This window comes from Branchiostoma lanceolatum, chromosome 2 (assembly GCF_035083965.1).
Source record: "Branchiostoma lanceolatum isolate klBraLanc5 chromosome 2, klBraLanc5.hap2, whole genome shotgun sequence".
Lineage (NCBI taxonomy): Eukaryota > Metazoa > Chordata > Leptocardii > Amphioxiformes > Branchiostomatidae > Branchiostoma > Branchiostoma lanceolatum.
Genome location: NC_089723.1, coordinates 19,279,008 through 19,306,841, shown reverse-complemented (window position 1 = coordinate 19,306,841; position 27,834 = coordinate 19,279,008). Strand labels below are relative to the sequence as shown.

The 27,834-nt window shown below is 42.1% G+C and overlaps 2 protein-coding genes across 5 annotated transcripts; both read right to left on the bottom strand.

Moving 5' to 3' along the window:
• Window positions 1-996: 996 nt before the first annotated feature.
• Window positions 997-19,689, bottom strand: LOC136427749 (uncharacterized). 2 transcript variants are annotated; one of them, XM_066416889.1, is made up of 21 exons: window positions 19,533-19,689; window positions 17,202-17,265; window positions 13,931-14,082; window positions 13,527-13,671; window positions 13,067-13,162; window positions 12,561-12,800; window positions 12,253-12,346; window positions 11,658-11,857; window positions 10,985-11,118; window positions 10,443-10,599; window positions 9,855-10,069; window positions 9,271-9,456; window positions 8,712-8,793; window positions 8,332-8,479; window positions 7,474-7,613; window positions 6,934-7,034; window positions 6,199-6,367; window positions 5,976-6,038; window positions 5,182-5,577; window positions 2,615-2,740; window positions 997-2,237 (listed from the first exon to the last, which is right to left on the bottom strand). In XM_066416889.1, exons 2-21 carry the CDS (start codon window positions 17,254-17,256, stop codon window positions 2,041-2,043), a joined length of 3,096 nt encoding a protein of 1,031 aa, XP_066272986.1. In that variant the 5' UTR covers window positions 17,257-17,265; window positions 19,533-19,689; the 3' UTR covers window positions 997-2,040. The 2 variants fall into 2 exon arrangements, with proteins under 2 accessions (XP_066272986.1, XP_066272987.1); XM_066416890.1 differs by lacking the exon at window positions 5,976-6,038 and having other exon boundaries at window positions 19,533-19,687.
• Window positions 19,690-20,859: 1,170 nt separating this feature from the next.
• On the bottom strand, window positions 20,860-27,207 carry LOC136427752 (uncharacterized). Of its 3 annotated transcripts, none has more exons than XM_066416893.1 (10): window positions 26,906-27,207; window positions 26,154-26,325; window positions 25,654-25,810; window positions 25,049-25,196; window positions 24,404-24,543; window positions 23,682-23,782; window positions 23,389-23,557; window positions 22,598-22,810; window positions 22,073-22,201; window positions 20,860-21,692 (listed from the first exon to the last, which is right to left on the bottom strand). In XM_066416893.1, the coding sequence occupies exons 2-10, from the start codon at window positions 26,262-26,264 to the stop codon at window positions 21,496-21,498; spliced, it is 1,365 nt and encodes a 454-aa protein (XP_066272990.1). In that variant the 5' UTR covers window positions 26,265-26,325; window positions 26,906-27,207; the 3' UTR covers window positions 20,860-21,495. The 3 variants fall into 3 exon arrangements, with proteins under 3 accessions (XP_066272990.1, XP_066272991.1, XP_066272992.1); XM_066416894.1 differs by lacking the exon at window positions 26,906-27,207 and adding an exon at window positions 26,573-26,700; XM_066416895.1 differs by lacking the exons at window positions 25,654-25,810; window positions 26,154-26,325; window positions 26,906-27,207 and adding an exon at window positions 25,377-25,552.
• Window positions 27,208-27,834: the final 627 nt, after the last annotated feature.

Genomic DNA, 27,834 nt, shown 5'->3' with positions numbered 1-27,834 from the left:
ATTACTGTGAACAAGGAGGTTAAAATATATTTTAACCTCCTTGCTGTGAATTATGAATTTTAGCTCTCGAAGAACAGTCCTCGAAGGATGGACATTGGAAAGCTATGGAAGGATACTGTAACTGTAACTTATGGTGTAAGGCGAAAGAAATGCTTCGAAAATCTCCTTGTGGTCTATGCAAGGAGGTTTTATCTAGGTCTAGATCAAACCTCCTTGGTCTATAGCTATGCAAGGAGGTTAAATTTGGTCTATGTGCTATGTTAATTGGGTTTTTAAAAAAAGTAGGCTAGGCTAGGCGTGGTCGGCTACCTCAGCAGGCTACCCTTTCTGGGCCCCAAGGCTATGAATGGGAGTTTTGCCTGTAGGATTTTCCTTGACCAAAACAACTGGGTCAATGGCACAGCTGTGGGTGAGTTGGATGGAGGGCAATAGATATGTTTATCCAATGGTTTATCTATGAAAATGAGATGTCTTTTTTCCAGTGCAATTGGATCAAACGTTTGCTACTGGCACATGAGTGGCCATGATAGTTCCTTAGTAACAAGTTAATCGTTGTCAAAGGTTTTATAATATTAAACATTGTCAAACAATTATCAAAAAGTCTTGAGCTGAGAATGTAGGCTGAAACTGTGTGTAGCTTTCCTGGTAGGTGATCAGGAGGTGACATCGGGTCATTCAGTTTCTCCCATCCCTCCAGCCGCTACAGAATTACTTACACTTACTAGTACATGGATGGAATGAGCAAGACCAGGGTGCTCAAAACACATAAATGTATTTCATGGAATACATGCGTATATCTTGAAGTTCTCTTTCACTTTCACTACTAGAGCCACCTTTAATAGTCATCACGAGGGTCGGATCCCACATACCTGTCCGTCATATCCACTCAGAGTACGTACCTGGTACTAGTATAAATCCACTGAGAAAGGGCGTGGACCTGTGCCAGTGGAATGAATGTATATGTACAGTTGGATGAAGACACAACAAACACAGTGATTCTAATCCCAGTACCAAAACTTTAATTCCCTCATATATACAAGTCACAAACATCACCAAAGAATCCCATCATAATATTCATATAACAAAAAGCATTACAAACACTGTCAAATATTCAACTATCAAAACCTAAATCATATAACAAAAAGCATTACAAAACACTGACAAGTATTCAACTCATTAAAGCTTATTAGCTGATCATTTTGCACATTTTTCATGAGTGGATTATTTACCACTGCAGGTATGCAATACAAACAAGCAAACAAAACAAACATTAGCAAACAGTAACAGTGTTGACACACTAAGAGTTTTGACAGCCCAGGAGTCGAAAATAGACGAAATACTCTTTGGTCACATATCGTGTGTTTATGATCATACTTCCTAGCTGTACAGATTTGTTTCAACAAAATATTCCAACTTATTACCAGCATCGAAAGAAACACTCGTTATTTCTAAATGTAGCAACAATGATGAAAGATACGAAACTAACATAATGCCTCATGCACTTTACTGCATTTGGCATCCTACTATTTTTGACCCAGCGTAGGGTCTTTGCTACTCTAAAATCAACTTACCAGCGCCTGCGCCCTCTGTGCAACACCTTCTACTTAAACATAGCTGCTACTACCTTCAGGACATTGAAGGGACTTTAATAGTACAATTGGTATGTATGTAGTCCCTTCCTTTCCAGATTTCCCTTCCGGTTCATTCCAGATTTGTTACGTTGTCCTTAAACTGGTGTCTACATGAAAGTGATTCCTGTTCTTAATGGTCTTATATACATTTCACTCAAATTCAAAATAGATCTCTGATTTTATTTCATATCCAGTTTTCATATCACTTTTGTCGTACTTCATAATTCATCTGATATATCTAATACTGGCAGATAATATTCAACTAACCATAAATGATACGTATTAATATTACCCTAGTGCGTCTTTACCCCTTGCAACATAGCAGTTATAGCAAAAGTCAAAGTTGTATAGAAAAAGGCATCAGATGACAGTTCACAATCGACAGCAGGTGGCTGCAGCTATATTATCATCAAATTAAGGTCTGAACCTTGATGTCACAGGCCACGGCCCCTCCGTCAGGTGTCTCCCCCCTGCAGGTGTAGGTGCCGTCCCGCTCAGGAGACATGCGGTCGATGTGCAGCTCGTGTAGGAAGCCGTCCGAATGTGTGGAGATGCCAGGATCTCCTCTGATGCTGCCCCCATTGTAGAGCCACTCAACTTGGTCAACTGCAGAAAGTTAATCAATAACACCACTGCAGTTGTTGATGGTTTTTGCTTTTGTTATATTATTATGCATGCATTATTCATTCAGTTAATGTTATCTTTGTTTTGCATCCTGATTTGATATGATTTTGTAAGGACTCCCTTGGAAATCAGTTACTAGTACTCAGTTACCTGATCATGAAGGGACCACCCTAAAGATCGATAAATACATAGATATGACAGTCACATGACTGGTTTTACTCCAAGTGGACATTGCAAATTTGCACTTTGGTAGCTACAGCTGACAATATGCAACGAAGATAGATATTGATCAGAATTTTCTAAGATTTTCCCCCTATCAAATAGACTGCAGTAGTCCATCTGCTGCCAACAGGACGTACCTTCTCCCCTGACCTCCAGGATGACGGGTTGTCCAGGGGGCACCACGGTGGAGGAGGCGGACATCAGGCTGCCCTGAGGGGCGGTGGCGTCAATGAGGTACCTATGGCCTCCGCCCCTGACAACGGCTAGAATAAACACAGTTCATGTTTAGACATTCACTAGGCAATCTGCAAGTTGTCAATAGTTCTAAGAAAACTGCAGACAGTAACGACAGTGTTAAAGATGTCAAATACTAAAAAATACTTCCTTTTGATCAGGTCATGATATAAGTAATCGGAGGGAGTGATATGTTAACAAGATTTTGTTTTGTTAGTGCAAAATGCCCAGACAATATTGCAGTTGAGAAGGCACAACACCTATATCAGTATAACTTAATAGGCATACATAGTCATTAGCGGATGATGATACAAAGCGATACATTCTGTCTTTGCCGAGTGAAGTAGAGTCAATTCCACATTACCGAGAGGGTGTTTGTTGCCTTTTGTTCTAACATTTACAAAACCTTTGTAACAATCTATGTGAGATAAGTAACTGTTAAGAACAATTTCCAACATTTATTTGGTGTTCTAAATATTTTCTGCTGTGTTCCAACAGGTAAAACAAATTTCCAACATTGAACACATTATTTGTATTAGTTTCTAAATTGTTGCAACATAGATTGATTATTTGTTTGAACATGTTCCAACATTCTACAAATATGATATAACTGGGTCAGTGGGCTGGGAACAGGGCAATTCACACATCCCTTCAAAGTATAGGGGATTAGGCCTAGGTGCCATGCATAGACACCTAAAGACAAAAGAGTTGCCAGTGTCCAGACGTGAAATCTAAAAATATACAGAGGCAGACAATAGAGCCTAATTAGCACCTACTTTTATGGGGGCAATAACCCACATCTACCATTTTGAGAATGATGCAAAATGTTGGAACATGTTCCAACAGTAGAACAATCACACAGATGTTTGAAAACTGTTCTAAATAAAGAGATATTTGTGCAAATACTTTCATAATATTTCCAAAATATATAGATGAGTTCAAACATGTTCAAACTTTCATTTTTAATTGTTTGAATGGTCTGGAATTATTATCTCCATGAAAAAAGGCTTTTTCATGGAGATACTGTTTTGCTTGCGTTTGGTGTTTGTGTGTATGTATGTGTCACCGGACGCTTAAAGTCACCATAACTGTAGAACCTGTACATGGATTGTAATGATTTTTGGTATGTGGGTGGTGTTAGGAGGAGGAAGGTCAAGGTCGATTTTGGGCCCCCTGGCATGTGTGGCTGGAACTGCAATGGCGTATTTGTTAAAATCTTCAATGTAGAAGAACTGAAGAGTGGATTGACAGATCGTCATGTTCTTTGGTACACAGGTAGGTTAGACCAAGTTGTACACACTTAAGTGCAAACTATGCAAATGAGACCGAATTTGCATAAGTAAGGAGGTAAATCGTTTGCATGGGTGTCGTCGGATGCTTAAAGTCAGCATAACTGTAGAACGTGTAGATGGATTGTAATGATATTTGGTATGTGGGTATGCGCTGGGAGGAGAATGGTCAAGGTCGATTTTGGGCCCCCTGGTTTGTGTCCCTGGAACTGCAATGGCCTATTTGTAAAAATGTTCTAAAGGGGTATAACTGAAGAGAGGAACAACAGATTTTCATGTTATTTGGTACGCAGGTAGGTTGGACAGAGATGTACACACTGAAGTGCAAATCATGCGAAGTTAGTGTGTTTGCGTGTGTGTGCGCGTGTGTGTATGTTTGTGTCACCGTGTGTGTATGTATGTGTCACCAGACGCTTAAAATCAGCATAACTGAAGAACGTGTGGATGGATTGAAATGATATTTGGTATGTGGGTAGGTGCTGGGAGGAGAAAGGTCAAGGTCGATTTTGGGCCCCCTGGTATGTGTCACTGGAACTGCAATGGCGTGTTTGTAAATATTTTGCAAGGAGAATAACTGAAGAAAGGAGCGACAGATTTTCATGTTATTTGATATGCAGGTAGGTTGGACAGAGATGTACAAACTGAAGTGCTAATTATGCAAATTCATACTGAATTTGCATAAGTAATGAGGAATATCTACTCTATTGTGGGCTTTGAGGTCGCACCATCTGTTGGTCTCTTATCTAGGTCAGTAGCTATTTATAGCCACTTCTACCCTTGCCCGGCCAGTGTGGGTCATACCATTGAGCGATATAGAATGGGGGGAACTGGTTTAATAAAAAAACAAAGTTTCATGGAGATTTTGGGTCCTAAGACTCTTGTTTTGACTGAAATAGTCTTTTCTCTAAAATTGTTCAGACTTATTAGCAATATCATCTGAAAACCCTCTCGGTGACATGGAATTGACTCTAAACCGTAGTATAAAGTTATTCCATTATTTAGTTGCACACACAACACGTACTAGATATGAATGAATGAATGAAATGGTATATTTATGCACAGAAGCATTGTAAAAACATTTCGCAGCCAGTAGGCTGAATTGCATGTATACCAATAAAAACGTTACGGTAGGCTTTTCTGATGTGCAGATTAACCATACAGTGTTTGACATCTCGACGAACCTCCATGTCGCCCCTTGAAGGAACCGTCCATGTCGAGTCCCTGTCCGGCAGCACTGCCGAGCCCCAGGTCGGTTCCAAACGTTCCAGCGGATTTCAACCCTGATGCGGAGGTACTCTGGGTGGTAAGTTGAGCCCCTCCGGTACCCAGACCTCCATTGGTGGTCAGTTGAGCCCCGCCGGTACCCAGGCCTCCTTTGTTGGTCAGTTGAGCCCCACCGGTACCCAGGCCTCCTTTGGCGGCAGCCAGACCACCAGCAGCGGCGGCGGCGGTGCCCAGTCCAACCCCAGCTGCACCCAGTCCAAACCCGACACCGGATTGGTTGAGGCTCATGCCCTCCTTCTTCACAAATTCATCTTCCATAATCACCTCTTTTTTGGTCATGTCAATCCCTTCTCCTGAAATGCACCAATAAGCTCCATCTGAGTCAGCTTTGTGTACAGTGTATAGAACCGACAGTTACCTTATTATTCATGCCCAACCAAGCAAGGAATAGTACTTGTCTTGGAAATGGTCGATTGATTACTACAGTCAAACTTGGTCCGGCAACCACCTGGCCCAGGCAACCTAATCTCCAAGCAGATCTATCGGCGGCAAAGACAGTATCCAAAGGGCAAGAACAGTTTTATTGGCCACTGAGTCGGTGGCCAAAGAAACTGCTTTTGCCCTTTGGATACTGTCTTTGCCGCCGATAGATCTGCTTGGAGATTACAGGCAACCGCCTCCAGTTACAAGCCACATTAAAACATTCCCATCCATTTTTACATAGTTAACCCACCCAGTCCTGAGAAATCACCTGTTCTCGGCAACTGTTTTTCACCAGTCCCTTGAGTGGTTGCTGAATCCAAGTTCGACTGCACTAAAATGTCAAAAATGGAAGTTGAACTTGGGTAATATAAACAGATTTTTGGATGCATCTAACTCTTGCATAGACAAAGAATTGGTTTTTCTTCAACCACAATTCTTCAATTTTGCCCCAGATTATAGACATTTGGTAACTATACTATGCACATCCATACCTTGCAGAAGGTCAGCAATATGGGCCTGCTGTCCATTGGCCCTCAGTCCGGAACAGAAGATGCTGAAGTCTTCATCGCTGCGAGACTGCATCAGGTGGAGGATGCGGTTGTTCTGCTCCTCGGTAGAGTCTGCCGACATGCAGTACTCCGCCATGTCGTTACTGTAGATCTAAAATACACGAAACAGTCACGTTAGAGAAAAATTCGGCAGAGCAATGCACACACTAGGAACAAGTAGAGAACTGTTGATTTTGGATTATTGAATGTTACAAGATACTGTTTATACTACATAGTAGCAAAATACTCAGAACTGTTATTCCGTGTGAGAAAAGTCGTAGGGTTCTTGAGGATTAATAGTAAAACTTTGGTATGTGATAGAGTAATGATGCCATTCCCATATCATGTCATGTTCCTCCTCTGCTCTATTCCTTGTCACTACATCTTAAAGACATACCGTACATGTGAGGGACATGGCACAGTCCGATTCAGGTTTCACTTCTGTCCGTGTTGATAACTGTTTCTCACTTAATGCATTGTAAGATGTCATATGATTTTGATGTCATAGGATTTTGATACACTAACCAACTACCGACCCAAGAAACTAAGACGGCGTTTTCCTTAACAAGACAGCTGAATTTTGAAACGACATATACATACACGGCTACCACAAGAATACAATTGTACAGCGATCGTATGAGGAATGCTACCAGTCCCAACCGAAGGATTGATCATTACCTGGTTTTGTGTTAGGGAGGTCAGAGTTGACTCCGGGTCCATTTTGTTCACCAGCAGCTGCTTGTGTGCCTCCAGTCTTTTACGATTGTCCATGGACAACCCTGTTGACAAAATTGGCAGTTGTTGCAGACAATATTAATGACTAAAATGTCAGTTACCTTTAAATCAAGAACCCACCCTTGCAATGTAGACGAAGTGACTGACTGTTTTCATCGGCACCATTTATTCATGATTGTGTTACGTTGACCATTAATGTGATAACTAGGAGATGTACGTTACCGGCTGGACCACAACGCATGTGAAGACCATTTTCACATTCATCGTCATACTATGGGTCTGCAAATGCCCTCACTCTACAGTTATGTTGCAGCCAGTAAAATTGCCTTATGTATCTTTAGGAGGCTAGGTAGGTTGTTTTCTCATACAACTGAAGGATTTACATCAGCGATTTCCTTGTATGTTCGTATGTACTAGATCGCTTAAAACTGCAAGGTAGTCAGATAGATTTGCAACAATTGTGTGGCAAAACAATTCACGAACCTTGGCCCTCCAATGTGTCTGCCAGCCAGTCCAACTTCTCGTCCTTCCTTAGACCTCCACAGAAGCTGTCGAATGATTTATCCCCACCCAGCACCATGCTGTCCAGGAGCTTCTTACTCTTGTCCTGGCGTACGGGGTGGCTGACATGGATGAAACAACATTCAATCAAACAATTCTTTCACCACATTATGTTACACATGTGTGCTAGATGTGTATAGGGTGTGTCCCATTATCAAAATCTACCTTTCATATAGGTTTGAATATGACGTTCATCTATAAAAGCTACCCATAAAGTTTGCTGTTTCCCTTTAAGTTATATGATGAAGAATCAGGTGGCCAAGGATCAATAGCAAACTAGTGTCTTACATGTGTGGTCATATATCCCTCTTAACAGTTGTATGTCAGACCTTCCCTATTGTAAAGGTATAAAATCAGACAAAATGTTGTTCATTGTCCGTCCTTTTCATGTTACTGCCTACGTGCTCAGGCCAGAACACGCCATATATGCCGTCCACGGTCTTGGCCCGAACCTAGTCGTAGTGCAGAACATGTTACATGTACTGGCAATTAGCCTACGGGCAAGAACTTGCAATTAACTTTCAATTTCTTATGTTGCAATAAACCATGGAATTGGAACTTTATTCCTCATCCCAAGACGCATCCTGTGTGTACATCAATGTCATCCAGAGTCCCTTTCTGCTTGCAGCCTATTCAATGCTAGATTCAACTAGTTGCTCACATCTTTGATAAAAAATCTTTTGCTCTGGTTTTCATATTTTGCATGTTGCTGAAGTTGACATTTTTTCATTCTTCCAGATGAGTTCATTTGTAGTACATATAATATCAGTCAGGAATTACCTTGCTATAGCCTGCACCATGTTGGCATTGATGACCTTTTCATTTGCCATGCGCGTCGTGACCTTGCCAGGGGCCTTCATGTTGTCCACAATGGTGGTCCGGTAGGTCCGCAGCATCTCCTGATGAACCCGGCTCATTGGTGTCAAATCTGTGACGTAGATTTGTGTACAAATCAAAGTTGTCATTTTTCTTGATTACTGCAAGCACTAGGGATATATGATAGATTGTGTATAGTATGTGAGAGTTAGGTGAGAACGCATACACACGGATGTTAGCTGTCCTCAATGCAAATGTCTTTGGTTATTGGACCCCAGAAGTGCTTGTATGTTCGAAAGTGAACGTGTATAGAAACAGGTTGCATGTGTACAACGCACACTCACTTGCAAGCGCTGTTCCTTTTCCTATGGCCTTTTCTTTTTTCTTCCCGGCACACCATCCTTTGCAACAGCAGCAGAAGAGCAGCTGAAAAACACGAGAAAGAAAGTTCCAACACACTTCGAACATGCTGGTCATTTGCAATGATAACAAAACTGAAAAACCGCTTTTACCTTACAGATATAAAGTATAGATAATGCTCTTACTGCTGCACAACTTGGTCACCTCATCTTTGTTTCATTGATAACACATATATAGCTCCATTTTACGATTCGTAACACGTGACTGTCAGTGAAACGTCTTTAAATCTGCATGTGTCTTTCAGCCTTTAACATTTTACATTTTGAAACCCAGAAATGATGGTGTCAATTTGAAAGCAAAATCTTCGATCGCAATTGTGCTGTAAGTCACAGTAATTTTATCTCAGTTAGCCAGGAATTATGTAACGTTTGTGCACCCCCTAATCTCCAAGCAGATTTACCGGTGGCACCGGTAGATCTGTTTGGATACTAGTATTATGTGCCTGCCTCTTAGCTCAATGACACTACAACTAAGGAACCGTACCAGCAGCAGCAGAGGGAGCAGCAGCAGCAGAAGAGGCAGTAACCAGGCGAGCAGTGGAACTCCACCGCCGCCTGCGACACGGGGAGTGTCGGTGGCTGTACGTCCGTCACCTATTGGTGTTACTACGCCGTTGACAAGTGGGTCGCTGTATGGGCCATATATGCCGTCAACGGTCTTGGCTCGAACCTAGTCGTAGTGCAGAATATGTTGCAGTTTAGTGCATTGAAATAACAAATATTGACGTCTACATTGCAGCACTCACTAAACCATAATGTTTTTTTGTCTCACTGGGGACTTTGAGGCAATTTCCAGTGCATTCTATACTAGTATATGTACCTCGATGTACTATATCATTGCTGTATATCCTGCCACTCAAACCTATATATTCATAACAGTTAACATTGCAAGCCCGTCTCCATGGTTACACAGCATTGTACAAAGTCCGTCATTGATGTCATCAGCGTCAGTGGTATATGGTGAAATGGCATTACTACCTTTTACTAGTAACGTTGTATTGTTGATCATAGTTTGACTTCATTGATGTGGGAAATGCTATAGGCGAAAAGGTAAAGATTTCGTCTTACCCTGTATGTGGATATATCCGGGTTTGAGTTGGGAATGGTTGCCTGGGTTGGAAGTTTCCCCACATCCATGTACTGTTTGCTGTCAGGGCTGTCTGTCGGGTTGTACTGTATCTGGTAGCCGTCAAGGTTCGCTTTCGTCGGCGGCTCTGACCAAGCGATCGTTGCCGAGTTGTCCCCTTTCTCAACAAGTTTAAGGTCCGTCACTTTGCTTGGTGCTGTGGAAGACAACATAAAACATTTTTCTCATCAAGACATTCCTCGTTTCATCTTTGAATTCTCCGATATTACAGGTACGCAAGTTAACAATACATACATGCAATGCACATTAGCTCGGGCATGTAAAACTGTGGAAGGTCTGTTGTCACATGTTGATGTTGAAAAATATATACATACAGTACTCATCATGTAATGTTTGCTGTATATTCATAAGAGGTTAGAAGTCCGACTAATTATTTTAGAAAAAAAGTGGAACATGTGCCGAAGGGGTCAACACTGCAAACAAAATTACAGAGAATTCGACCGGGCTTCCCTCGAATACGAGCTCCCTATCGAAATCATTATAGTCTGCTGTGTATTATTGACACATACCTCCAACTCTGACTTCGGAGAAGGACGGTACCATGCCGTATTGGTTCTGCAAGATACTTTGGTACGAGCCGGCATCGGCAGGCTGGGCGTTTTTAACAGTCAGCGACGACGCCGCGGGAGAGTTGGTGACGATATATTTGTCGTCAGGCACTATGTCCTGTAAAGGATATGATTGGTCGAAATCAAATTCACACAATGTGCCATCTAAATTTCTCTTTCTCTGTTTGGCTCACATGACCATGTCTCAGCAGCCTGAGTGACATCCTGTTTAGTTTAGGTTCACTCCGATAGTCTCTACCTAGTAGGTCGTAGACGTAGCGGACATGATGAAGTTAACCACGGGGATGCCCATGCATATGCTAATGTCACAATGGACCTATATAGTCGAGTTGACGTTTGCGTTTTAACTCAATCAATTCAAAGTAGATTTAGTGTCATATGTAATCTTCAAACGAAACTGATTACATTTATTATTCTACCACAACTAATGCGTACTGTCGTTCGTAATGTATTCAACACACAGTTATGATGAAAAGACATACCACTCCGTTGTAGTACCATGAAGGAGTGACTGTGTTCCTGCCGTCGTCTTTCCAGGTCACTTCCAGGTTGACGTCTTCTCCAGGCGCTTGGTCCAGATTCTGTGTTTCCAACTTCTTGATATATTGTGGAACGTCTGTCGTAAAAGGAAAACTTCAAATAGACAAAGCGCCCTACACATTTGAAAGGGAACCTATCCGTTTGACTAAGATTGCGCTGACATATTTTGCTGTAGACTTTGTCCTTGAAGTCAGAACTAGCTATTGGTCGTTTAGCACGCTCTATTGAATAATATTGGATTGATATGATCATCCTTACACCTATAAGTTGAAACATCTGATCTGAATATGATAAACAAACGTTGATGATAGGCTCAAAATAAATCATTGGTATTCTGCTACGTGGTTCGTTTGCAATGTCTTTTGTACGGATACATATTGTAATACTAGTATTTCGTATCAAAACAATAGCGAGAGACAGATACTATATAAACATAGTTACTATAGAAACAATCATTCATAACTCACTGTGACACCGATGTTTTCATAGGCACTATAAACACAACGAAGCCGAAAGACTGGCCAAAGCTGTCGACCGTCTTCCGAGACGCAAAGAGCCGAAGACATAGACACACGTCTTGACCCTTTAATGGTCACTTCATTGTCCTGTACATACCTTCTATGACGAGCTGTGCTGTCTTGACGTCAGTTCCCAGTGTGTTGGTGGCCGTGACCTCGTAGAATCCCTGGTCGGCGACAGCTACGTTGGTCAGCGTCATGGCCCGCTTCCACTGTTCGTACTTTACACTCGCTGGGAACTCCATGGCGTTGCCGCCTACTGCATCGACGCGGCGCCAGTCAAGAGTCGGAGTAGGACTGGAACAAGTGGTTAGATAGTCAGTACTTAGTTTTGGCAGAGATTGAGTAGTATCTTATATTTGATTTCTTGTTAGCCATTCGTGACAATTACTAGCTAGTTGGGCAGCCTCAGCTACATATCGTGCTACAACCAAATAAGATGTGTACGTCTTTACGCTGAATAAGATTAAATCAAATTAAATTAAATGAAGCAAGTAGGACTGGGGACAAGTTATAAGAGGAGGATTGGTGCCAACGAAATGTAAAATGTTGGATAGAACAAGTATAGGAGTTCTATCAATGTAGACCCTACCGTTGTAGCTTTTCGTCTGGTAGTAATCAACGATCTTCTGCCATAGTATAGTCATGACAAGTTGGTGATTAACATAAACAAGAGGAATCATTTTACTCACTTTCCATATGCGAAGAACTCCATCAGAACATTGTCGCCTCTTTTCTTGTACTGGATGGTCTCGAACAGAACAAGTTGTGGAGGCGACGTGGGAACTGGAGAACCAAGCATTCATCAGTGCAAGTATGGACAGATAAAGAAATCATCTATGTCACCGACTTCATCTGCACCGTAATTCATCCAAGTGAAATATAAATAAGACGTCTTATATGATCAATTCAGATTGCGCATTTTCGGTTTGCCCCCTCCCCGGCTCGAATTAATCTTCTGGTCACTCCGTTATGTTCCATGTGTTACCATGATACCTACCGGGGCTGGCAGCGGTCACTGTAAGCGGTGTTTCTGGGCTGAATTCGCTGAAACCTCCTGTCACTGGCGCCGTTGCATCATCAGTGTTTAGGTTGATCTTCACTCCACATTGATACAGTCCGTTGTCATCGGGGCTGACATTGGCGAAGTAGTAATCACCATTGTTCTGTGACGCGTACTTCCGCACATCGTTCGGAATGAAAGCAGTCTTCCCGGCCTCAATCCAGTGGTATACCAGAGCTTGAAAGCAACGTTGAAATATCCCATTGTATTCCCATAACGAGCGAACAAACAAAGAACAACTTGCAAACAAATACGACCTAACAACACGTGTCATTATTCATTCTCATTCAAGTAGCAGGTAAGTTTCCCAGACAAGCTGCTTGTTCCGTTGACATACAGAACTTCTCGATCATTTATTGACATGATCTGCAGCCTTTCCTTTAATGACTCTGAACGTATGTACGGTGCATCGTTTGTATGATCATCTACAGTCTGTCACTTACCGGGATATGCGCCTGGAGGCGAACACGGCAAAAGTGTACCGTTTCCAGAAGTAGTTGTAGCGCCTGTTCGTTGAGCTGGATCGAAGTCGTTAACATCTGCAAGACAGGGAAAACTACATCAGACTAGAAAAGCCTCAGACAGTCTGCGATGTGCTCGTTGTTCCCGGGTACTTGTTCACGATTTAGCCTGTCAGCTAAAGGAGGGGCTACGTCCCGGTGTTCGCAATATTAGATCACGGTGTCTATTTGTTACCGGCTTCCACGTTGATTATAAGTCCGGGCTAAAATGATTCGGGGTCCCGGCCGGGTCCAAAAATAGCCCGGCAGCCACAGGGTGTGCCACGGGGCCACGTAGGGGTCACACTCAAAAGTGCAAAAGAACAGCCTGTCAACTACCCGGCGGGGCCCCTTTTTTCCAATTAGGACCTAAGCATAAGTAAAACAATAACAATAGACTCACAAGCAAATGTCAAGTTGGCCCCGACGCTGACCACCCTGCCGTACTCGTTGAAGGCCTGACACCAGTACCTTCCTTGGTCCGCAGCCTTGGGCGCAGGGATGGTCAGGGTTCCTCCTGATGTCTGGTAAAGAGGCTGCCGTGTGATCTGCAAATGATATCGACGTATCTTGTCATTCTTAAACTCCTATTCTACTTGACAGACTGTTGAAGTTCAGGCTGGTGATGTCGAAATGCTCATGTTGTGCACTTAGATATGTGTTTACATCTACAAAATACAAATCGCATGCAGGTACAAATGTAACAGTAAAATGTGCAAAATGCAATAAAACACATTTTGAGATAACATGGCGAAGACATAATGTAGAGTAAATGTCGATGATGACAAAAATCTGTGTTCTACTTACCGTGTCGAGGTCAACATATTCCTTATACCACACGTATTCTGGTGCGGGGTCCCCTGTAGCGCTACATTGAAACGACACGCTGGTTGTGGAACTACCTGGGTCAAACAGCACGTCTGTTGGCTCAACTTTGAGCGTCGGCGAGATCACTTGAGCTGGGTCGAATGGCGCTACAAATTGATTGAAATATACACTCTTCTTTATTTTCCTATTGTGGGTATGCATGATACGTTAAATCAGTCATTTCTTGTAGTCACGGCATGTTCTTACTCTAAGTTTGCTTCAGGGCCCATCATATTGCCTGGGGATATTGACAGGATCATCCTGTCAAAAGTGGGAATATCTGTACTATTGACAGGATGATGATAAAAGGATTTCCCACTGTTGATAGGATGATCATGTCAATAGTGCGAACGCTTCTGTCATTGGTAGCGTCATCCTGTCAATAGTGCAAATATAATCACTATTGCCAAGACCATCCTGTCAATAGTACAAATCTAACCCTAACCCTGACCTAAGTATTGACAGAAACAATCATGTCAATAAGGGGGCATTTGCGCTATTGACAGAAATATTCTGTTAATAACAAAATGAATGCAGTATTGTCAGGATGATCCTGTCAATAACAGACCTTTCCCTAGACTGACAGGATTATCCTGTCAATAGTTTCAAATTGCCTGTTATTGACAAGGTAATCCTGTCAATAGCCACGTCTCATCGTTTTTCAAGGTAAAGACCGGACACCCAGTGACAAACAACCCCGGTTTTTGCCTTGCAACATCTGCTTGGAGGTTAAGAGCCGTCATCGTGTCAATGAAAAACAGTAGTGGTCTCGTTATTTACAACTTCACAGCTCTGAAAACTACGCCCAATCCTTGTGCTTTGTTGTCTGGTGCTCGTGGGCTGAGAAACAGGTTTTTGTATAATGGGCATCCTCTCCCAAAATTCTAATTTTCTGCTTCAACGCTCAGACAAGCGTCGTGTCCTTAATAGGGGCCATTTAAAGCGTCTGAGAGGATAGACGTCCGACAAAAGGGGAAGAGGCCCAGGTGTCTGGTAGATTCAAGAAAGGAAATGAAAGCGACGTTTTTAGCTCAATGATTGCAATTAGTACAGGTTTGGAACCTCAGAAATGAACTCAGGGAAGGGCGTAGGTAACACCAACTGTCTAAGGATACGCACACATTTAATAGAATATGTAAAACAACATATTCAGTAATTAATGGGAAAAATTCTTTAGAGGTCAATGAAGGTTAACCTTTAGGCTGCAATCATTTGCATGACTGTAGGAACCACTGACTAAGCTTGTAATGATGGTTTCACAACAGACTGACTCTTGTTTTTCTCGTGTCGTCAATTATGAGTCATCCTGACCTCAAGGCGATAATTAGCGTTACCACTGGCTTTGCCAAAAAACTTTCAACGGACACTCACGTTTACACCAAGTGACAACATTGGTCTTAGGGAACAATCATTTTAAGGTCATATTAGTGGTGGTATTATGTGGTCAGAACACAAAGTTGTCGTTAATAACTCACGTCATCAGTAAGTTTACCGTAAATGTCTAGGAAAATACTTGCTTATTATGTTTGCAGAGCCTGGGAAGCATATGATTCAGCCTGATGCAAAGAAAGGTATATGGCCTTGAGAAGCCGGGATGATAACCTCACCACTGCCAAGGACATTATACATAATGTCCTTGCCACTGCCCAAGGCCTGTTTACCAGGGGTAACCTCCATTAACATCAATCCGCCGGGTTACTTAAATTCGCCACTTTGAAAAACAGTGGGTTCGAGAGATCACTAATGCAGCATAAAACAGACACACACGTGTGTACGGTTTAGATATACAGGACTCCTGGAGAGTATCATACTGTGGGACGTTGGGTTGGAGATCTGTTCGAACTTTTCAGGGTGGCGGAATTGTGTACCCTGTTGGAATTATTCTAGTCGGCGAGTGGAATGAAATGTTCAAAACAATCGCCCACGTTTACCAATGACTCACCAGAGTCAGACAGCGAATCCGTTCTTTGTTTAGTTATTAGTCATTTGTACGATCACAATGAGTAACACATCTAGTCACACGCTATCCTGAATATCAGCTGGGTGTATTGTATACGTAGTATAGTACTTTGTTTATATTATTGAACAAGTCGCTTAAGCTGTTTGCTTGCAGCACTCATCATGTTCACTATGTTAAAATCTCTATCGCAATGATGCCATATTCTATGATTCAAAAAGTGCAGTCTTATGAAATGCATTCACTGACACTACTACAGTGCTACTAGTGCAACCTTTAGATTCTCACAGCACAACCCCATACACTTTGCAGCATATCTGTAACGTTAACGCTATAGCTGCGAGATCTACCAGCATCTACGAGCAACTACTCACAACTAAAACAGCGGTAAAACCAGCCAGCATCTACTACCCACCACGCAACATTTCCCTCTAGTTCTCTATTTTTTTTTCTTTTCAAAAATACACTGAATATATCGAACATATATAATTCTTTCGGACATCACTGTTTACTTGCCACAAATGGCTCACAGGAGTGAAGTTCAAAACTGCACTGTCTGTACCCAACTGAAATTTCACTCGTTTCCGCTCATAACCTACAGTTATGCATAACTTTAGAAAGACACACACAGGGGCTCATTGAAACGAAGGCTTGGTGGCCTTTTGGATGGTATTTTGGTCCATTTAGCAGTCAAACGAAACCAGACGAAGCAAAGAGATTTAGAAAACGATAAACAACATGATTTAATTTTTTTCTCTGTTGTAGAAGGGAGAGTATTGCTCACATTGTAAGATGCCAAACATTTATTGACTTTTTTAGTGTGCAGTTCAAAAGTCTAGATGTTAAGTAATGTGTCAGTTAATCTACAACCTAAGGGTTGAACAGTGAAAAAACATTATTGGTTTATTAGGCTTATTTAGTTTGCTGTTAGTGAGCGAAGCGTCCGGAGATTATGCGTCAGCGTGCACACTGAGTTACGCTTCTGTGTTAAACAGCACCAGCAAAGCTCCAGCAACCACCACAACCACACACTCCGTCATCACAACTCACCAGTTGGAGGAGCGGTTTGTAGACAATTTCATCATAAGGGATGGGGACAAATCATGCGGAACCAGTAGTGTTGGATAGGGATAGGGATAAAAGATCACTTTGTTAAACATCTTTTATATATACCAAAAATGTAACCAATTTAAATCAATAACCACAAAGAGAAAATCATGCAAGTGGAAGGAAATAAACACTAGTTCGACGTACCTCCTGTCGTGCCCAGTCCTATACACGTTATTGCCAGAATCACTGATACCCACATGTTGGTGACCTGTGAGTAGCGAAGTCAAAATGAAATGTTGATGATCCGTGAATAGGCAGCCGGGTAATGCATTCCAAATGTATATAGCAACATTGGTGTTGGTAATAGTTTATCGTTATTGGTAAAATATCACCCAAAACGAAAATTACATAGGCAACCAAGGCAATATCGCCCGATTGCCGATACCTAACTGTACATGAAATACAGTACACAACATATACAAAATTCACAAATGTACAAAGTATACAAGATATCGTCAAAACTCTGTAATGGCTAATCTCCAAAACATAAAAGTGTAACTGTTGATATTCATTTATTTCTTTATTTCTGTTTTCTTTATCCAGGGTTATCGCACTCAGTGCTAAACGCACTGCTTTTCATGCGTGCCCTGCACAGTCACAGAATAACATAAACAGACTGAATAACATAACAAGGAAATAACATAAAATAATGAACAGAAAGTAACCAAAAATATAATTTATACATAACCGAGCGTCGAATCCAAATCATAATCCTTAAATCAAATACTGAAGTTATCCAGCTGGAAGGGGCATCACATTTTTTTGATGTTGAAATAGACGCCGGCAACTACTACTGTTACTAGTGGCAAGATAGACGTTGTAAAGCATCTGAAGTGGAGATTAACCTTTGTTTCACATCAAACAAAATGACACCTGTAAAACTGGATAACGTGCTCACAGTTGACCAACGTTGCGGGACGTAGACATCCAAAATGAAGGCCGGCACGAGAGTCAAAGACACAGTGGGTTTTGGTATGGAAGACACAACATATATTTGACACAAGTAGGCCCCTGTTTGCTGCACTAGTTAATCAGCCAACGGTGACCTCGCAACATCTATGTAATATCATTTTGTTGGCACTGTACATTTGCACATTTCATGACATTCGCACTCACAATCTATGGAGCAAGGTTTAGTGGGGATAAATTTATTGTTATCAAAGCATAGCTTATCAATCAAAATGACATTTATATAATTTATTGTATAGTATAAACGTCATGTGATAGATTTTCGTGTTGTTCATGATACAGACATCTTAAGTACCATATTCTTGTAGCAGAGATTATCCTTAGGATTTATCACCATAGATGTGACGCATATGTCTCGTCAGGAAAGCTCTTTTCACAACTAGAGCGTTAAGTCTGTTTCCTTGTCGCCCAAAAAAATCTACAGTAGTGAAAACAACATTAACAAAGGCCCGATTTGCCCTGCGGAGAATCAGTAGATACAGACGGTACAGAATTTCAAAATGGCCGACATATATGTAATAGTCGTTATTACCCACAGAGCATTGCACGCATTACAACTACCACCCACCCCCTTCAATCATGAACTCAGTCTTGTCATGGGGCGTCTTTTTCTTGTCTTACAAATGAATGACTTGACGCTTTGACGAAAACAAACGTTTGTACGACCACAGATATACCCAGGTTACAAGAAAGAAGCGGTGTTTTTACCCCGACTATTAATTTCTGAAAAACGTCAGGTAGAACGTACGCTGTCTATGATGGCGACATATATCACTATTGCAAGAGCCATGTGTTGTTTTATGTCTGAAGTAAGCTCCTCTTACCGAGTTTAATTTATCGTGTACCAGCTACTTTTGGCAAACGAAGCACCAGTGACCAGTGAAATAAAATTTCAATTGGTCACAATTTATGGTAACTTGTCAGGCGTGAATGGACTTCAAGTCTAACCAATTCTACCAAGGCCAGTGCTTCAGTGTCTGACTATTCTAAATGTCCCAATACGACTGTCTATTCGTCATGCTTTAGAACTCAGAACCCGGCATCTCATCGATGCACTATTGGATGATTTGGATTCTATATCAAATAGTTACCGACGCTGATGATTTAGTAGCAATAATCAAGTAGCTGAACAACATTCAAAATCATTTGCAAATTTTGAAATAGCAACCCCTCCCCTGTAACTATACGGGCATGTAAGTTAGTGTTGTCAACGAAAGACACTTGTCAGTGTTGTCACCGAAACGTTAAAGACCCAATTCTCGAGGGCATCTGGATCTAAACATGTTCTTTTTTAAGGAGTTCAATCATTGAACGTAGACGTTTAAGTTGAACATCTAGGTTCCTCTGTGATCGTTCTGGTACGCACAACCCCATCGACTCGTAATGGAAGAATTGTCCCAAAATCTAGGTCTTGACGAGATTTTTTCACAACCAGGTTAAAAACGGAAATGGAGATGTCCATGTTGTAAGTATTGACAGGACCTAACGGGAGGAATGTTATCTTACCTTTTGAGGATGTGTGTGGTGTTTACCGCCTTTCCTGAAGACGCCAAGACGTTAAGAACCGCCACTACTACACGGACTGTCTTAGACGCCCCTTTTCAACTGCGGGATGATCTTTGAACCGTCCTATTGTCATGATGGCCTTCTAACACCGCGCCCAGAAGCAATTATCCCACACGCAACGCGATGCGCCATGACTTGTCTGACAACTATGCAGAGCGGTCATATCGTTCCGATCAAATCTTATACGTTTTGCATTATCATTTCATAATCATCCATCAACACAGTAGATATGCGCCTTCGTGTTTCTTTAGCAAATATGTGTAAGACATTATGGTTCGCATAGTAGCTTGTGGAATCCTTATGCAAATCTTCCAAGACATCAAAGTGTCATCACAAGTCGTTAGCGCCTGAAGTCATAACGTTCTCTCATTATGAGGCAAAGGTCAAAACCGTTGCACTGTGTCCATATGAAGGCCAAAATCCGTTAACCTTGCAGCAGAAAGGAGTGTCTAGAAAACTGCCATCCTAATTGCTAACAAGCGTGCTTTTCTTCACCCAGCCGATGATCGCTCGAGGGTACAGCGAAGGGAACAATTGACAAGGAATCAACATGTCCGACCCTTCGTCGTTAGCATACCAGGTGTTCAGGGGTCACCGATGTGAGCCGTGATTGATACCTAAAGCCGCCTATGTTTACATGATATAATGTTTTCATACACTTGTAGCGTTCGCTGAGGTGTGAAGGCATATGTGTGAAGAGTATGTCAAGTTCAAATTTATCGTAGTCCAGGATGCCCAGGACTAACATATCTTATTGTTGACAACTTGAGTTACTTATCCGTATTAAGTGTAACAAGTTCGTGCTATGCATCATATCAAATGAAAGCCATTTTTGTTTTAGCTGTTGGAATGAAGTGTACCAGAAAGGAAAAGTACTTTCACAAATTTGGACACCAATTCATCTGGTAACCTAACGTATCATTACGCAGGGCACGTCGGTCTAGTTGAGTTCACACCCACTATCGGCCTAGGCTAGTTTTGGACCCTATCGGTAGGGGTCGCAGTCCTTCGGACGGGACGTTAATCCGTAGGTACGTATCTTATTCAAGGACAGTCACACCTCGAACGTGATATGCAATCCACCAATTATCTACAATCATGTGTGCCAAAAAAACCCACTACTGATTTGTTGCGCCAATGTGCCAACGTCTGAACATTTGCCACCAAGAGCAGTAAAAAAGATTATCTATAAAAGAATGTGGGTAACGTCTGGGAGATGAACGAGGATCAAATCAAATCAATTCCGAACTGACATATTAGCCCCTGATAACCAAACCAAATCAAACTTTATTGACACGGCAAAAATGGTAAACTTGTCTGCATGTCAGTCGATATGATACGTAAATATAATGAAAATACATGTTATCATTCAGTTCTTGGTGATCAATTGTTATATCTTGACTATAATGCTTAGGAATGGGTAGACTAGTACTAGTACATGTATATGTCTAGCGTAGAATTTGTTACTCTGTGAATTCCTTGGAAATAGTCTTATGTAACGTTGCAAGTCTACATGCAAATTGTACACCTTAAGTTTCGCATAGAGCACCTGATGGTAGGCGGGTATATAGACATTTATAGACAATTGATACCGAGTTTGACTACATTCCGATTACAGTAGAATAATCACCTAACTTACTATTGAGTACTAAGGCTGGGTTTACACACGCCTTTTTCAGTCGACTTGGAGTCAGGACTGTGCAAGGAGAACCCTAGGCCACTCAAGTAGTATTTTCTAGGAGAAAAACTCCACTTGAGCAGCTCAGATCTCCACACACACAGCCCCGAGTCCGAAAACTTGTGTAAATCGGGCCTATCAAAGTATCACCCAGAAATGTTTGAATTAGCATTCCTCCGCCCAGACCTATTTGTTCTGGGAAACATTCCCACGCCCTCTAACGTCCTACTGTACTGTTGAGACTTTGATCTCGCAAGAAACGGTCCCTCCGTCAGGTGCACGTCCCTGACAGGTGTAGGCGCCGTCCAGGTCAGAGGTCATGCGGTCGATGTGCAGCTCGTGTAGGAAGCCGTCTGACGTCTCACGGAACCCCGGGCGTCGACTGAGGCTCTCTCCGTTATACATCCAGTGTGCGCCGTCAACTATGGACACAAATATGAAACATTTGTAATGCATTGTGACTGTTGCACGTTGATGACCGTCTATCGCCTTCAGTGCTTCAACTGCTTATTTGTACTTATTTATCTATTTATTGATATGATAATTATATGTGCACTTCGAGGTACTGAGCGATTCGATTTCCTTTACGGCATACAGTTTCTCCTTATCTCTATTCAATACTTGGTGAGCCCAATGCTAACTATGCTTTTCTTTTCACCATCTGCCAACTTGCATCACAATAAAGTGGAATCGTGTACCGCCAGATGAACAAAACAACAACCAAAACACGCATCAGAATACATATTGTTTGATACTAGTGTGATTAATAGACATGAAGGATTCCGTTGAGATTTATACCTACCTTCTCCGCTCACTTCCAAGATGACAGGCATGTTGATTGGCACCACTGCAGACGACACTGCGGACATAAGTCCCCCTGCCTGTCCCACAGACCCCATCTTCGGTGCCTCGTCCATTTTCAAGTTAGGACCTAGAATGATGGAGATGCATATCATTATGCCCGATGCATTTGTAACGTAGGTTACATCAAATAGATTTGATGATCTGCCGATACAAATGCAATGTTTCATTCATGGCAAAGATGGCTGCTCACGAAAGTTCGGCATTTCTACGTCGCTTATTCTGAATGATGCTAACACATATACAAAGACAAAGTACACATAAGCTGACATACACATCTTCGATTTCTTTGCATCTAAAGACGTCAAAAATAGTCTATTTGATAAGAAAATACAAATAATTGATCACGAAAATGCCTCATCCACAAGTTGTGCAACGTTTTATATTGTCGACTGTAACTCAAAATCACAGCAATAGTGAATCTGTAGGTGAGAAATAAACGAGTTCAAACTAAGCTATTCCTTACTCAGCTCTATGCTCGAGTCCATCCTTTCTCCATCGGAACCACTGGTACTGTTGGTCTTCATGGGACTATGCATCTGCACGTCACTCTGCATCTGCATGGTACTATGCATCTGCACGTTGTTATGCATCTGCACGTTGTTATGCATCTGCACGTCACTCTTCACTATGGCAGCTTCCTCATCCATGATCCTCGTGTTCAGGTCAACACCCTCGCCTGGAGTTTAGACAAAAGACGGCAGTTGAAAAACACATACACACAAAAGACACAAAAGTGTCAAACCATTGTCGTTATCACAGGCTACCATCATTTGTTTGTCTTGGTGTGTGTTCAGATTTGTTCTGGCTGTCCCGGGCCCAAGTTGATTCTCGGGCCGAGTTGTAGCCGGAGACTGGCAGGATGCAAAGGTTGACCGGGCCAAATTTCTTCGGCAGGCTGGTAGGAAGTGAACGTTGGCACATGGCCAGAAGTCAGAGGGATGGCATGTGCCTGAGAGTGGTACATGTAATGTGTGAAATTAACATGGTTGTGTCATATATTGTAAAAACAAAAACCCATTCTCCACTCCGGTCAACCCCTTTGGCTTTGGTAGCCAAACTCCCTTGTCAAATTATTCTCTCCATTAGCCAGCGCAGTCAGTCTGGTAGAGACTATATGAGATCTTCGCTTTCTTGTTGAAGTTGTCCTGGCGTGAACACATATCGCACGTCATTGAACACTCATGGCACTTGTTACACATGTAGCAAGATTGATAATGAAATACGTCATTAGCACTTAAAACCTAGGAGTCTTACCCTCCAGGAGGTCAGCAAGGTAGGCTGACTGGTCATCTGCCCTGAGAGCGGTGCAGAAGAGACCGAAGTCCCGGTCACTCCGGGAGGCCAGGAGGTGCAGAATCCGTTTGTTCTTTTCCTCACGTGACTTCGCACCAAGGCAGCAGTTCGCCATGTGTCTGGTGAAAACCTGCAGAAAAGAATTACAGTAAACCTGGGATATTGGAGTTTTCCTTTTACACAGCCAGTAATGTCTCACCTGCTTACGATTCGATGTCTATCAGACACTTTCCTTACAGCTACGTAGTACTTACTTTGTTGTTCGAAAAATGGTCGACGATGTCGTCAGGATTCATCTTGTTAACCAGCAGGTTTCTATGGCTGGCTATCCGCTTCTTCTTGTCCACTGACAATCCTATCAGGAAATGAAATATAAAGAGTTAAAGCTGGGACAATATAAGAAAATCAACTAAGTATTGCTTGAGTGGAAAGAAGATTCTTCTTCTATGTAAGATCTCTTTTCGCTGGAGTAAGTATCATATCAAAGCTTTCACATTTGTATAATAATTGTGTAGCCTAGGCCGATTGGGTACGTTTACAGAAGATCTAAAGTGATGATGAATGATGATGATGATGAATGGTTTATTAAGAAAACTTACACAAACTGACAGTGGCAGTCAAATTCATGACCGAATTGGAGTTAGATTTAAAAAAAGTATCACCATTAACCGACTAGGTAAAATCTGGTGACATATCTAAAATCATCAAACGTTAGATAAAGCAGTACATTTAAAAACCGGAATGTAAGACGACAACAAGGGTCCAACAGTGCGACATTCAGACAGAGCGTATGCGTGCCTCGCGGTAGTACGTGTACATGTGAAATATTTCTGGCTCTTTTTACAACGATAATACACACACACATGTTATTTACATATTCATATAATGTCATCAATGTCCATCACTTTTTACAGTTCATTCAGTAACTTAGTCATCGCTGGGATGGCACTGGTGTAAAGTGTAATGTCCAACGTACCCTCCCCTTCCAGTGTGTCCGCTAGCCAGTGGAGCTGTTCCTGGTCCCTGAGACTCGCGCAGAGGCAGCCGTACGATTCATCCTGGTACGAGGGCAGGGCGTCCAACAACTTCTTAGACTTCTCCTCTGGTGTAGGCTGACTGTTAAAGGAGCAGCAATTGATGATGGCGTTATCACAGAGAATACAAGTTACCTTTATCTTTTTCCGTTAGCTTAAAGCTACGTCTTTGTCGACGAGAAAGATAGAAAGTAGTGTCAGACTGTCAGGTATCTTTCTTTATCCCTCGTTGTTGTTCTCAGCTTTAAGTAAACACTATGATATACTCACAAGCTATACCTTTGTTATGTATTTTGCCTGACCCTTATATCATCTTCCCTCATTACCTCAATGAAAAGCGACCTGCAGGCCGATTTAAGCTTCTCATGAATAAACAAATGTTTAAACAAGCAAACAGAGTGAAATGCGTCGTTGTAGATATTTCAAATCAATATATCAATATGCCGAAGGCGTCATCTTATGGCGAGCCCTATGCATGTCTGCAGCCGCCATGCATCAGACACTGATGCCTGCGAATGATTGATTGTCATCTTATGCATATGGTGGAAAAGTGTGGAATTGGTGATATGGAAATAAGAAAGGGTCACCTTATTATGGTGTTAAGCATGGAAGGAGGGATGACGCCCTCCTGAGCCAGGTACGATGCGACTGTGGTAGGAGACTTCATGTTGTCGATGATGGTATTCCTGTATGTCTTTAACATGGCCTGACGATCATGGCTCATCGCCGAGAATACTACAGAATTTGATAAGAGTACGACAACAACACGTGTTCTCATAAAATGAAATAGATGGATAAAAGCCATCATTACATATCGAATCTATCACAACCGGAAGTAAACTGGAATTACGGTAGACATAAATACAAGCAAGAATAATCCTTTACACTCATCCAGAAATCATAGAACCCACGTACATGTATCATGAGAAAAGTCTGTTTTTCAGGACTCCACTGCTTCCAAAAATTGAAACATAACAAATTTAGATCTAGACAACAATTGTCTAATTTGTAGACTAATCAGACAATTTGTAACTGGATTAACCACATGCCCCACATTGTCAATGGTTTCATTTACTGTGCTTTTGTTAGTTGTAATTAGGACATGTTTTGCGGTAAACTTATCATTATTGTCTGTTCGTCCCTGCCATATTCGTCACATGTACATTTACTTCGATTTCAAACAAGTACATACATCTAGAGCGTGTAGACATCCTAGCATCAGAGGCAGCAAAGCTTATCGCCGTGTTGTCGGTCTTCTTCTTCTTCATTAACTCACGATACTTTCTCTCCAGTCCTATCTTGTCTCGCACAGGCTTGCATCGTTCCACACAGAAACAGCAGCAAACCATCTGGGGAGGGGGAGGGCAACGACATTTTGTATCAGTCATAAAACTGTGAAGTTTTCAAATTCTGCATGTAATCTTCATTTACTTCACCGATCATAGATTATCCTTACTAGATTAATATTTTACTAAAAGTTACTCATTGTATCAACAGCTTCAGAATGACTGTAGTATACCTAACATTAGTTCCTCCAAACGTCAGTGCTGTATTGGTCGACTAACTCACTAACAATACTATAAATCAACATGGCCTACTGCTGTCGATAATTATGTCATAATTATAAATGCTCTCGTAACGGTTGATACATTTTAAGACAGTAGATTAAGACTATGTCCATAGGAGGCTTACCAGGACTATCCACAGCACGAAGAAGAAGAGAAATGGTATGACCCAGGCAAGTACAATGGCGCCAAACTCTCCAGTAGTTCCTGGAGTTCCTGTTGGTGAAATTGAATCCATGGCCACACCCCGGGCGTACTAAACGGACTGTTCACCAACTCGCTGCTCGCAGTTCTGCGGTCTAGTAAAGGAGATCATCTCATATAGGTTATTCTGGTAAAGACAGAGGCGAGGCAGTTACAAAATCCCTTGAGGGTTTCCCTTTCTGCCCCTCCACAGGTGTTAATCATCTCCCATGAGACAATACACGTTTATAGACAATTTGTAAATTTAAGAGTAAGTTACATCTTTGAAAACGGTAAGCCCACAGATTATCATGCCTTTTGAACAGAGAAACTATTGCGGGAGTAGTTAAAACACATTTCTACCTTCTGGATCGCTACAACTGATAGGGCCTGGTCACTCTCGTCGTACGATCGTCGTACGATCACAAACATGAGGGCATGCATGTGTCATACAAGGTTCACTTGTCTTGTTACCGAAAATACTGTCTTCTGGATCGTTGTCGGCAGTAGATTCTGTCACGGCCTACTTGAAATCCTACGATGTACCAAAATTGTACGTGTGTACGACGACCTACGACTTATCAGTGAACGCGACGAGAGAGGCCAAGCACGACAAGGCTTCCTAATCTTTAGCTGCCTTGAAAACGTTTGACATTCATAAAGTTTCAAGTGACGATAGTTGAAGGAAGTACATACCGTATTTCAAGACGCGTGTGACTGCAACTTCTTGGTTGCCCTTTCTTTGACCTTTAAACTCACTCAGCAGAGGTGAATCCACCTGGCATGCCTGAAGTCCCCCAGCCGTTAATAACGAATCTTCGTTACTCACAACAAGAGCCAATCACTGCAGACTTCTGGGAACGAGAATAGCAGCAGGACCTCCCACGTACCCAGGATCAGGCGGAGAAGGGTCTATTCAAGTTGTCGAACCCACCTTCTTTGACGCGGAGATAATCCTACGCTTCTAACAGTTGTCTTTGATAGCGTTCAACCAAAAGGCAGTTAGAACCAAAGAGGTCGGACAGGGTTGGTAGCATTCCACTTATCAGCATATGTCCATCAAAAGCGTGACGTTGTCATGACGACGTGACGTAGGTCACCTTTAAGGGCGCTTTCTAACACCTGTACTGATGCCTCAGGGCCTCCCGCATTGTGCTTTCTGACCTGTCCTAGCATTGAATATATATGTAACACTGTTTATTCACAGTGTATTTCACTCTTTCTCTCTCTGAAGATTTAATAGACCAAGGCATGGAATGGTATTGTTTCCACAAACGCCTAAGAATGTTTTACCTGGTGTGGTCGAATGATAAAGTGTTTTCTTACACTGGCGCAGCCTTTTTCTGCTGAGTTTGAAAGAGTTTGTTTACACCTGTACGTTCTCTGTGACCCGTGTCAGGTACTGGATGCACAAGTATACCCTAATGCATTTTTTAGGCCCCGTGTTGTTTCTGCAAGTCATGCCTTGCGCCAGACAATCGCATTGCTCGAGGGTACAAACCGTGTCTTCACTGGACAGCGGGGTCATGCACTCTGGACGCCTGTATTGCAGGAGGGGACAGATGTGCTCATTTTGGGACAAGCTATGTCCCGTCAATGGTGTTTCTACTGTCTGCTGTGTCTAA

Bases quoted from the DNA above. Each gene is read 5' to 3' on its own strand.
- LOC136427749 (XM_066416889.1), bottom strand. From the start codon at position 17,256: ATGTGGGTATCAGTGATTCTGGCAATAACGTGTATAGGACTGGGCACG. The intron at 13,672-13,930 runs GTAAGTAGAACA...TATCATTTGCAG, and splicing joins AATATGTTGACCTCGACACG to ATCACACGGCAGCCTCTTTA. The intron at 6,368-6,933 runs GTAATGATCAAT...CGTGTATTTTAG, and splicing joins CCTCCCTAACACAAAACCAG to ATCTACAGTAACGACATGGC.
- LOC136427752 (XM_066416893.1), bottom strand. From the start codon at position 26,264: ATGGATTCAATTTCACCAACAGGAACTCCAGGAACTACTGGAGAGTTT. The intron at 22,202-22,597 runs GTAAGGAATAGC...CCATCATTCTAG, and splicing joins GGACTCGAGCATAGAGCTGA to GTCCTAACTTGAAAATGGAC. The intron at 21,693-22,072 runs GTAGGTATAAAT...TTGTGTCCATAG, and splicing joins CTTGGAAGTGAGCGGAGAAG to TTGACGGCGCACACTGGATG.